This window comes from Lactuca serriola, chromosome 1, assembly GCF_051521515.1.
Source record: "Lactuca serriola cultivar US96UC23 chromosome 1, Lser_US96UC23_V15, whole genome shotgun sequence".
NCBI lineage: Eukaryota > Viridiplantae > Streptophyta > Magnoliopsida > Asterales > Asteraceae > Lactuca > Lactuca serriola.
Window position 1 is genome coordinate 254671149 of NC_136408.1, and position 12530 is coordinate 254683678.

The window sequence follows — 12530 nt, forward strand, 5'->3', positions numbered from 1 at the left end:
CCCAAAATACCAACCACAATACCATAAACATATCATATCATATCATAAACAGAATAGCCATGCATATCGAGTCTACAGTGTGACTGGTCCGCCTGCACCAGGCCTTCAGTCCACCCGGTCCACTCTCTCTCTGAGTCTACAGTATGACTGGTCTGCACGCACCGGCCTTCAGTCCATCTGGTCCACTCTCTGAGTCTACAGTATGACTGGTCCGCCCGCACCGGGCCTTCATTCTGTCTGGTCCACTCTTCGAGCCTCGGCACGTCTGTTCCGCCCTCTTAGGGCCTTCAGCCTATCCGGACCGCTCGTCGGGCCTTCGGTCTAACCGATCCGCCCTGGGTATGTTTTCCTACAGCTCAAAGTAGGACCCGCCTCAACCCAACCCTAGTCCAACAACCATGTGCACATAAACATATAATCATATAGCAATTCACAACTAATCAACCGATCTAGCAGATCACATAACATAGCATCATCGTAACCAGGATACCGACCTAACCGATCACTATCATAGCATCATCCTATATACCATGATACAGACCTTAACCAGGTCTCTAACATATACCATCCTAACTACCAGGATGCAGACATAGAAAAGCAACAACATAACAAACAACTACCTAGATTCCCATCCGATAAAGGGCCGACCTTGGTGCCTTAGACCCTGTCGATATAGTGAGGATAACTCACCTGCTATAGCTGACTGAAGAGATAAGATCACACGTAAAGTTTCCAACTTGTAAAACCATAAAAATTTAAACAATTTTTCACTTTTTAAAAACCATATAATATCATTCACATTCACTTTTCAAAACATTGTATCAACATTATCTCAATACAAAACCCCAAGATCAAAACATATAAACTCCGCGCGCGTGTGTGTACGAATCATGCCGGCGCCTTCCCGGGATCATCACTGGTACCTGAAACACATAACACATAACATTGTAAGCATAATCGCTTAGTGAGTTCCCCAAAATACCACTCTAACACATATTAACCACTCGAGGCTATAACTCTGTTGACCCTCTGGTCAATGTGTCTCAGTGGGACCCTCCAGCCCCAACTCTTTGTGGGCCCTCTGGCCCTAAATCTATGGACCCGAAGGTCCTAACTTTATGGACCCACTGATCCTACTCTGTAAACTCTGAATCATGCATATCACATATCACAATAAATCACAACACATAAATAACATGCAAATACACTGGCACATTAAATCTAAAATACACTGTCACATAACTCTGTTACTACACTAGGTAAAGTATAGTGAGAAGACTCACCTCAGATGTCTCGGTAAATCTCTGACTCGGTAGAAATACGATCTAGCCTCCGCCTAATCACATAAATTAAATACTCTCATAAATATAACTCTCGGTACTAGACACAACCCTCTCTTGGCACCCTCAGAAAGGTAAAGACCATTTTACCCCTCTCTTGGCTCAAAGGCCCCATTGTTGACCAAACCCTAAAAGTCAACAAAAGTCAACGGTCAAACTTTGACCCGACTCGTCGAGTGCACTTGGGCGACTCGGCGAGTCTACACGTGTCCACTATCTCTCTAGTCTCGCTTGGCACGTCGAGTCTTTCCCCTTGATCGACGAGTTACACCTGGCATGAATCGCGGGGCCACCCCGACTCAACTCGCTGAGTCTCAAGATCGACTCGACGAGTTCTGCCTTGAACTCCAGTCTTCTATCTCCCCTCTGACTCACTGAGTCATTCCCCCAACTCGGCAAGTTACTCACTGAGTGATTTACGGGAAACCCTAACCCTACTCGCCGAGTCTGCCCTTGGACTCGGCGAGTTCATGCCATGCACAAACTCAATTCCTGAGGTCAGATTTGTTCTTTTGATCCATATATCTGACCTTCCCAAGCCTGATAATCACGTAAAGCTCGGATCTTGACACTCATGTGACGTGTAGGAGGTTTCACTTGGTGATTTATCCCCAAAAACAACATCCTAAGCTCATTACCTCCATAGCTCAACATAAAGCAAGCTGGAATAGGCTCTTTAGACCACTATGGGTCCAGATCTGAAGTCTCAATATGAATAGGGGCCATATTCTCACAATCCATTCCAATAAAGGACATAAAAACTCTACATCTATGGATTCCTTCAACAAAACAGATAAAGGGGTGATATAATACCTCAAAGATGAAGTCTTTTTCTCGAAATCCCCAGATGCACAACCTCCTTGGTCTCCTCTAAACTGGAATCACCTCCTTCTTGCAAGAATCAACCACAAAGATCAAGAAATGGCTCCTTTCCTCTCACAAACGCTCTAGCTCTTTTATGGTTTCTCTTTGGGGTTTGGTAGCCACAAATGATAGCCATAAGGGCCTTTAAATAGGTCCCAAACCTGGGAAATTAGGGTTTCATTAAACAGCGTGGACTCGCCGAGTCCACTCATGAACTCGCCGAGTCCGATCATTAATCCGGATGAGAATTCGCGACCCTACTCGGCGAGTCTAAGCACCAACTCGCTGAGTCCTTCCACAAACTCCAAAATAAATGAATAAAATAATATACCTGGGAATCAGTATATTACACAACTTTATGTGCATGCAAGGCTCAACAAGCTCCAACCAAGCTACAAGAAGGTTTTGGGACAAAGGCACTCTCAATCAAGCCCCATGGCTGATGCTTTCTTCCCTCATGGCTCCAATACAACCTAGATCTGAAGTTGCAACCTCAGATCTAGTCTTTATTCCCAAAATAGATCTCAATCATGCTAAATAATTCCAAAACAACCACCATGGATGAACAATAAGGAAAAAGGCTTCAGGTCTACAAGATCTCTTGATGCTATCCTCGAATTCCTCAACCTTTCTTTACTAATTTTCTCTTCCAAGCTTCACTTTCTTCAATCAAAGTAGAATCACACACTTCTAGGGTTTCTCTGGAGCTTTCTGGAAGAATAGGGCCGACTTGAGGACATGATGTCCTTTAAATAGGGTGCAAACCCTGAAAATAGGGTTTCTTATTCCAGCACCGACTCGCCGAGTCTAGCCGCCGACTCGCCGAGTTGGGTCACTTATTCACGCGATCCACACGCGACTCGACTCGCTGAGTTACCTTTCCAACTCGCCGAGTCCAAACCACCATTTACACTTTACACCCCTGATCTCTTGCTTTGGAACCTGGGATGTTACACTTCCTCTTATTCCTTCTTTGTCATCGACAATTTTTTTCATAGGGACAACACGTTTGGGGGAGATATCATCTGATCTCAACTTCCTCTTTCTCAATTCCCTATATATTGTCATTGTTTCTCTATTCTCTTTAGAAAACGATACAACAAAACTCGAACCGATGGTTTTCCTATTCTTTTGTATCTTTATCTCTTATGCCAGGTAAATCTTCTATGTTTATCAAATTTCATTCTCTTTTGTTTTATATAATTGGGTTTTCCTTCAAATTCTCAATCCTAAGCTTGTTAATTGATGAATCATAGAGTTTATTTTCTTATGTAATTTGTATATACCTTAACATATATACCACAATACTTGATGATGCCATATATGTTTTCTGATTTCTTGTGAAAGTCCAATAAAATTGGCCATGGTGAATTTGTCTGACACTTTTTTGTCATTCCAAAAAAATATATTATTTTTATAGACGATTTTAGTTATAGTGTTCTAGTGTCTTGTTTTTTTGTCAAAAGATTTGTATGTGGATGTTTCTATCTTAATTTTTTACTCTGATCTATAGTAATTTTTATATGCCTTGTATGTGTTTGATGAAATGTCATAGGGAATATGGTTACATGTTTAACTGTTACGACTTGTTATACTCTGATTTCGTAGTACTTGGTACTTCTGAAAATCCTTTTCTTTTATATGTTATTTATTTTTATTATTATAGAAAAACTTAATTGACATTTTGTGTGGTGAAGCTTATGAGTATTACTTTAATCCATTCGGACACATATAAATATTGAAGTTTTACATTGAAATTTTGTGTTTCAATATATTTTTCGTTTTTCATTCTTTGTTATCTGATAATACTTTATCCAACTATGAGTAAGCTCTTATCTATTGATTTTTATGTCTTTATTTTATGGATTTTTGCAATTGCAGTCCACACAATGTCAAAGTATGATGGAAATAGTAAATCAATGGAGAAAGGTGCCTCCTCTGCTCGAGTCTTAGGAGTAACTGACACTTATTGTTCAATCTTAATAAAGCTCATAAAAAGTATGGATTCAATGCACTTCCTTCAAGTTTAGAGTGAGAAATATGATCGAAAACAAGTATTTAAGCAGAAAAAGGTTTGGAGTACCTTCATGAACATGTCAGCCCTCCTATAATTCCCAAATATTTCAAAGGTAGCAACATCCTTCTTAACAAATCCCTCCATTTCAAATTGAGTAACACTCTAAAACTATAGAATTGAGAAATAAGAGGGTTTTCAGGTTTTTTCCTGTTTACAAGGTAATTTGAATGTGTCTGAGTGTAGTGTTTGATTTTTTTTATTTTTATATTTTTCATTCTCTTGAATGTTCTTTAGCTAAGCATCATGTAACGACCCAAAAATACGACCCAAAGAATTTTGTTTTTATATTATTAAAAATCACATCATCGAATGTCATATATAATAAAAACCATGGAATGAATAACTTAAAAGTCATAGTAATTGTGTCAAAACAAAACTGTATCAATCATATTAAAATATTTGAATAAAACTCCTAGGATGAAATTGAAGCTCTGGTGTGTGCCATGCCATCAACCCGAGCTCTTCCCTTTGCTTGCGGAAGTACCTGAAACCAAAACTGAAACTGTAAGCACAAATCTTAGTGAGCTCTCCCAAACTACCAAATATCATACAATACAAATAAAAAACTATTGGGCCTTGCCCACTGCATCAGACCAAAGTCTGGAAATCGCATCAGAACGAAGTCCGGAACTAACCACGGCCTTGCCCTCTGCATCGGACCGATGTCTGGAAACTGCATCAGACTGAAGTCCGGAACTAAATGAGACTTTGTCCCCTGCATCGGACTAAGTTTCGGAACTAGCTGCATCGGACCGAAGTCTGGAACTGACTGAACATAGCATAACTACTAGCATAAACACATATACTGCATACTGCATCGGATCGAAGTCCGCAACACATAACACAAAGACATACTTGAATCACAATGACATGAAGCTCCCTGAACTACTGTATCAGACCAAAGTCCGAAACTACTGCTAATTAATCGGGCCGACATTGTGGCCGTAGACTTGTTCCTACTGGAAGGAAAACTTACCTCGTAATGTTGGCTGCTGAGATACTGACTCTAAAACTGGCTGACTACTACTCCAGAACTCCCCGGCTAGAAATTCCAAAAACACTAAATCAGGTACTGATAAATGCCATCAGGGAAAAATGACTATTTTACCCCTGGTCAAAGTCAACTCCCTGGTCAAAGTCAACTTCCTGGTCAAAGTCAACTTTTAGTTGACCGCACTCACCGAGTCAGGGCGTAGACTCGTCGAGTCCCTCCATCACTAGATCTGACTTTAACTTAACGAGTCCCTCCCCCACTCACTGATTCACCCTAAACTCTCAAATCGGGGACTCGCGACTCGACTCGTTGAGTCTGAAGAACAACTCGCCAAGTCCCAAGCATGTCATTACTATACAGTCGATTTTGCTTGATTCCAGTGAATCCACTACACAGATCTGGGTTCCTAGGACTGATTTCACACGTAAAGTTTCTAACTTTACGTTCATGCAAGCACATAAGAAGCTAAAAGAGGAGATCTAGGTTTGGAATGGGTGTTAGCTCAATAAAGGTGGCAACTTGAGCTCAAGGAGTCCAGAAATGCATAGATCTGAAACCCATTCATCTTAACTTCCCATAAAACAACCTCAATGTCTATAAAATGGCAAAAGAAGCAACACTAGCAAGCTTTTAAGAACATCTATATGATGGCAAGCCAAAATTCGAGCTTTATACCTTAATGGTGGCTGGAATGACATAAGAAACTCAGATCTCCTTTGCTCCTTTTGAGAATCTCTCTTCTCTCTTCTTCTTCTAACTTCAAAATGCACCAAAAACCCTTCACAAGATGAGAAATACTCCAAAAAGCTTAAAGGGAGGCTAGAGTTTAGTAAAGGACGCTCTAAGGGTGATGGAGGCTGGTTTGGGGTGCATAAATGTGTTTAAATAGGGTGCAAACCCTTGAAATTACGGCTTCATCCAGACAGGTAGACTCGCCGAGTCCGAACATATGGACTCGTCGAGTAGCCAACTTAAATCGCGTGATCATCCCGTCTCTACTTGACGAGTCGGGCTACAGACTCGTCGAGTACCCCTTAAGAAATGAAAATACTTTATTTAAATTATATACCAGAAATGGGGCGTTACACATCATATGATATCTTATGTGTTTTTTTGTGTTTATGTTCAAACAAGGAGATGTAAAGATAGAGGAATGGGGAAACCATCAAAAAGAAAAAGGAGATTCTTCAAAAATAATGACAAATTCTTCAAGAATAATGAAAGATTCTTCAAGAATAAAGACAAATTCTTAAAGAACGTACTATATATCATAACTTTTTATAAATTCTTCAAAAATGATGATAGATTCTTGAAAAATGTAGTATAGAAGGTTGTTTATATTCTTTAAAATGTTGTATATTTTCTTGTTTTATGTTATTTATTCTCTTTCTTAACCATTCTTTCTCATTCTTTCCTATTTTTATAAAATATGATATAAAGAATACAAAGAATGCACCTATTCTCACATAATACTCTTACCTTTGTGAAATTCTGATTTTTTTTATTACTTTTTACATTATTATCAAGTAAATTTGTCAAATTATTATTTTTTTTATTACTTTTTACATTATTATCAAGTAAATTTGTCAAATTTGCAATACAAATTATTATTATTTTGATGCGACTTGTTATTATTGTAATATTTATACAAAAGTATTATTAAAGAATGTCAATTCTCAATCAATCTAAAGATTGAAGTTAGATTCTTTAAGAACGAAAGACCTATAGGTTCACGACTATATGATCTGAAACATTGATCTAAATTTTCTTTAACACTTATGGATTTGAAAAAAAAAATAGAATTGTAACTCTCTAAATAATAGCATCTTCCTTTCTTGGTGATGAATAAAAATGTTTTGTAATACCCTTATATGCAAAATTTTCCTAATAAAAGCCTTGTTAATATGTAATGTATCACATAGGTATACCTTCACAATCTTAGTCATTAAGAATTATAATCCAATGGTCCAAGTCTTGTCATACAATCACATAATAATTGTAATTGACATTTAATCCTAAATATATATATATATATATATATATATATATATATATATATATATATATATATATATATATATTACTCTTCTTGTATAACTTACTTTTGGTCAAAGAAAGAGAATAGGGAGAAGTGGGGTTTGGACGGCAAAAGAAGAGATCGGCAATAATATGCTGTTGGCAGCCGGAAAATAGGGAAATGTGTTTGCCGCCAAAAGAGGCCATGTTGCGGACGACAATAATCTCACGACACAGTTCGGCATAATAAGGTGAAATTGTATTGTTTTTGATGGATTAAAAACATATCAAAGTCAAGTAGGTTAATGGCTTGGCGAAATAGGTGTTGCAATCCTAATAAGAAGGGTATTTCGACTTTCTAACGCTACCAAGGCGCAATTTCTTTGCGGTTAATATAATTTCATATTAGAAAAATATTAATATGAAAATCATTAAATACTAAAACAAATACTAAAGTCTTTAATAGTAAAGGAGAAGTTTATTAAATACCATTTTGATGGAACACCTCCCCACCTCTGGTTATTTTATCCCATGTTATAACGCCATGGAATTGCAACACCATTCCAACCAATCAATGGCTTTTTCTTTTTCTGCTTTTCTTCACAGGGTTAAATAAATGGAACACCTTATTAAAACTTTTGTTGCTTACATGGCCTTATCATTGATATCATTGATCATATCATAACCCTAAATGCTAGTATTTAAGAGAATTTAGCTTAACTTTAACAAGCAAAAAGGTTCAAAGTGATATCACCTATGTATATACCACCGAATAATCATTGGGTAGAACAGTACATCATACATGAGACAAAATAGTCCTATCAATAGATATATGGCAAAGATTTAAGTTATAATTTTAGGAGGATTAATTATTCAAAATCTACATAAAATTATTACAATATAAAAAACAACCCGAGTTTTGCAAACTATAGCACTGTAAGTGTTTGGAATTTAAAACTTTAAGAAAACCTATATTTTAATACATGATCAACCCATCCCAGAGTGACCACCATAATCAAACAGTATCGAAAACTCTAAACTGATATGGGAAAACGTAGAGTAGGAACTAGTCGTAGACTACAAGTCTTGTATAATGTCATTCCACACGTCTCTTTCATGTCTACATCTTCAGGTTTCTCCCCATGAGGTAGCTTCCAATCAAAATGGTAAAGCAAAGAAGCTAGTGAGAGCTCAGTATTCGCCATTCCCAAGGATATTCCAGGACAAACCCTACGACCAGCACCAAAAGGAATGTACTCGAAGTCATGGCCTCTGTAATCTTTTGTTTCGTCTTTAAATCTATCAGGATTAAACACATTCGGATCTTTCCAGCTGATAGGATCACGTGCAATGGCCCAGTAGTTGATAAGAACTCTGGTTTTTGAAGGGATTTCGTAGCCGTCGATTGTGCAGCTTTCCATGGACTCCCGCGGGAGCAACAGAGGAACTGGCGTGTGAAACCTTAGAGTCTCCTTAACCACCATTTTCATGTAACTTAATTTTGGAAGATCATTTTCTTGTATAGTTGGTTTCACTTTCTCATTAATAACCTGCCTGACCTCTGCTTGTGCTTTTTTCATCACGTTAGGGTTTCTTATCATCTCTGTCATCGCCCATTCCACTATGTTTGATGAGTTCTCGCTGGCTCCGGTAAACACGTCCTATATATAATAAACCATGCTTAATGAAAACCGACATGTAAAGAGTTTAGCGACATGCATGTGCATCGCACCACTAGTGTCTAAAAATACTGAGTCACACACTTACGTGTCAGAGATCCTTTAACATGCATCAACTTTTTTACGTACCAAGCCATTAGGAATGATATTCGTATCACAAAGCCACTAGCAATATTTTGGCTGTGTTTTTTCTGGACAATTTTAGATGATTATGGAGATGTTTTTCAGGTTTTTAGCATGGACAAGAGACCCCCTCATCCACATAATTTGGGTTGTAAAAAAGATGCAAAGTCGGCAGGAAAGGATGGAAATCAAGTCGGGTACATATTGACCGTTGACCGTTGATAAGAAGTGAAATGGCAGATCCATAGTCCATGTTATTCCTTTAAACTTATTTTATAACTTGTAATTTAGAACGACATACCCCAACTAAAAATCAAATTAATTAACCAAGGATTACAAGTAACAAAATCTGACCGAAAAAACACCAATTTATAATTAGCAAACTCAAAACAAAAGAAACCCAATCATTTACCGGTTAAAGCTAACAAATAATTGTTAAACCAACAACTAACAATTATTACCAAAAAGATACAAATATAATTAACAGTTGCATTTATTTAGTTACTTTAACGATTAAGGTGATAGATTTTCATACGCTAGTAGTCCAGAATCAGAGTGAAGTCAGGGAAAGACGTCAACAATTAAGGGTAAGAAAGACCCTCATCCAAAGTCGACAGGAAAGGGTGAGAAAAAAAAGGCTGAGTAGGAATGAATTACTAGATTAGAATCGAAGAAGTGGGACATACATTCAAGCGGGGTCCACTCACCCTACTGCCAATACATTCCATCCGCCACTGTTGACATCCATCTTGTCTATGTTCAACGAACGCTTGAAATATGATACAAGTCTATCCTGTTTTATCCTACCATAATGGGGCCTTAAAAGAATGCATTAGGGTCATGATATTTTTTTCTGCTACTTGGTAAAGACATAAACTATGTAATATCCATCATCCATGTGGTACAAAGGTTTTACCGACAATAATATAAGGACTTGATACAGAAAACAAAGACTTACCAAGAGGACAGATTTTATGTTGTCGGTTGTCAATGGTTCATCAAGGCCTCCTTCTTCCTTAAGCCGGAGAAGAACATCTACAAGCTGCTCATGTTCTGGCTTGTCGATTTTACGTTGCTCAATATGGTGTTGTATTTTTTCGTCCATGATGCTACTAAGCTCCGCATGACACTTTTCCATCCTTTCATTCATTCTGGTAAATTTAGCAACGAAACCAAGCGAAGGGAAGAAATCCCCGATCTGAAATCCCGCAGCCAAACTCGTCCCTTCCCTAATTGCTAATCGGAACCTCAATTCATCATCAAACTTATCACCAAACGTAGTCCTAGTGATGATGTTATGATTCAAGGCAAAAAGATTTTCGGACAAGTTTATTGGTTCTTCGGAGGTTCTACTAATCGACAGAGCAAGGGATTTCACTTCTTCTTCACGGATAAACCTTGACGAATCCATGCTCTTTGCTGTTGAGAGTTCGATGAGGCATATCTTCTTAAGTTGTCTCCAGTAAGACCCATATTGGGCAAACGCGATGTCGGTATAGTTGTACCCTAAGATTTTTGGAGCCACGAGCTTGGGCCTGTTAGAAAAGATGTTGTCATGAGTCTTCATGAACTGTCTAGCTGCTTCAGCTGAGGACACAACAATGGTGGATACGAAGCCAAGCTTGAGGTGCATGATTGGACCATATTTGGTGGCCAATTGATGGAGGACTCGGTGTGGTGCAGGATCGAGAAGTTGGTGCATATTACCGATGAATGGAAGCTTTGGAGGACCCGGAGGGAGTAGGATCCTTTTCTGGTAACATTTTTTGACGATGAAGAAGATAAAGAACAAGGAGAGAGGAAGGAGTGAAGACAACTGAAACATTATTGAGTTGAACGTATTTATTTCTTGATGATAGGTTGCGTCTATATATAGGCCACACTTCATTCGAGAATCGGTCGGTCGACATAATATATTTCAATGCCACGCGGTACTTACAATACTATTGTAAATTATGACTAAGCCACCATCACTATACCTGTTACAACGTTATATATTAACTGTTCGATTAATAATCTAATTAAATATTATTTAGCATTTTGTAATTACCTGCCTTGGATGGACTTTATTAAACGGCCGTGAAGATCAACAACGGTTTCTCGGTGCCATCACTAATTTATTCATAAATTGGGCGTTGCAGATTGAAGAGACTTTATCCTATTTTGAGTCCGTTCTGAACACAAACATAATATAAACCTTTTATTGTTTAAGGCAAAGTTAAAACTACAATCCGAGAAAATCAATTATTTGATTTATTAGGAAGTAAAACCGATAACTATTAAAACCAAAAACATACAAAACATAGTATTTATGTGGTTCAGTCATTGTGACCTACATTCAGAGGCAGGAAGGGAGTATTTTTTATTTTAAAGCTTTCAAACAGAGGTTACAAGTATAATTCTTATAGAGATTCGTTTAACACTCTAGAATTCAAAAAACCAAATGACCTAGCATGCATCCCTATTTATATTTGAGGGATCGTAACTAAAACATTAATCGGCCGAGCCCATTGGCCCATAGACCCGTGAATGGTGACAACTAATTATATTACGCCATGGAACATCTTCCAGAACATTTTTCATGTCATATAACCCATGACCATCAGCAACACATGATGGCACACCTTGATCATAATGGAGCAACATGATACACATGTGGTGCATCATGAACACTAATGGTCCAACATCTATCATGGTGACACAACATGATGTATTTCTTAAACATGATCATCTTCTAAGAATACGTGGATCAACGTTTGTCACAACTAGCATTTTTGCTAGGAGATTCTACTCTCAAATAATCATTCAACTAGTATAATAATTGGTATTCTAAGTGAATATCTTACTCTATGCTCATCCAAATACATCTCATATGCTCAACTAAGGGTTGAAAACCTTAAAAATCCCGATTCAAGTTCTTTATGGACTAAGATTTTCTTACTGGGCCTAACAGACCAATAAACATTCAATTCGATTAGAATGGGATTAGAACTCTTATATGGGCTCGAAATGAACCCACATTCCTAAAACTTAACATTTTGTGCCATAATGGGTCAAAAATAAACTAATTAGCCCTAATGGGCCTTATTGGGCCATAATTGATTTAATTAGCCTTAATAGGCCATAAATATTTTAGGTTTATTGGGCTATAAACCATCCTAAAAGCCAATGGGCCGAAAACCTACTTAATGGACTTATGGTTTCGACGAGATCAAGCAATGGACAAGATAAAATATTTTCTTGTTTCTCCAAGCCCAAATGCTCGGCCCATGTATTAAAAAAAGGAATTAAAGAGAATTAGACACATACTTATTACATTGTGGTATTCCATGCAAGAAATCTCATGCATCAAGAACATCCATCACCTCACTCTCTTTCTTCCCTCCCTTCTTTTTCTTCTCGGCCAAAAGCACCACACACACACACATAGTTACTTT

At 37.7% G+C, this 12530-nt stretch overlaps 1 protein-coding gene across 1 annotated transcript; it reads right to left on the reverse strand.

The window, feature by feature from the left end:
* Nucleotides 1-8133: 8133 nt before the first annotated feature.
* Nucleotides 8134-10944, reverse strand: LOC145050651 (desmethyl-deoxy-podophyllotoxin synthase-like). Its single transcript, XM_078998871.1, has 2 exons — nt 10052-10944; nt 8134-8952 (listed from the first exon to the last, which is right to left on the reverse strand). Exons 1-2 carry the CDS (start codon nt 10916-10918, stop codon nt 8326-8328), a joined length of 1494 nt encoding a protein of 497 aa, XP_078854997.1. The 5' UTR covers nt 10919-10944; the 3' UTR covers nt 8134-8325.
* Nucleotides 10945-12530: the final 1586 nt, after the last annotated feature.

What these genes read in the sequence shown, in the direction of transcription:
- LOC145050651 (XM_078998871.1), bottom strand. Translation starts at nt 10,918, where the DNA reads ATGTTTCAGTTGTCTTCACTCCTTCCTCTCTCCTTGTTCTTTATCTTC. An exon ending in ACATAAAATCTGTCCTCTTG is followed by an intron (nt 8,953 to 10,051) that starts GTAAGTCTTTGT and finishes TATTATATATAG; the next exon opens with GACGTGTTTACCGGAGCCAG.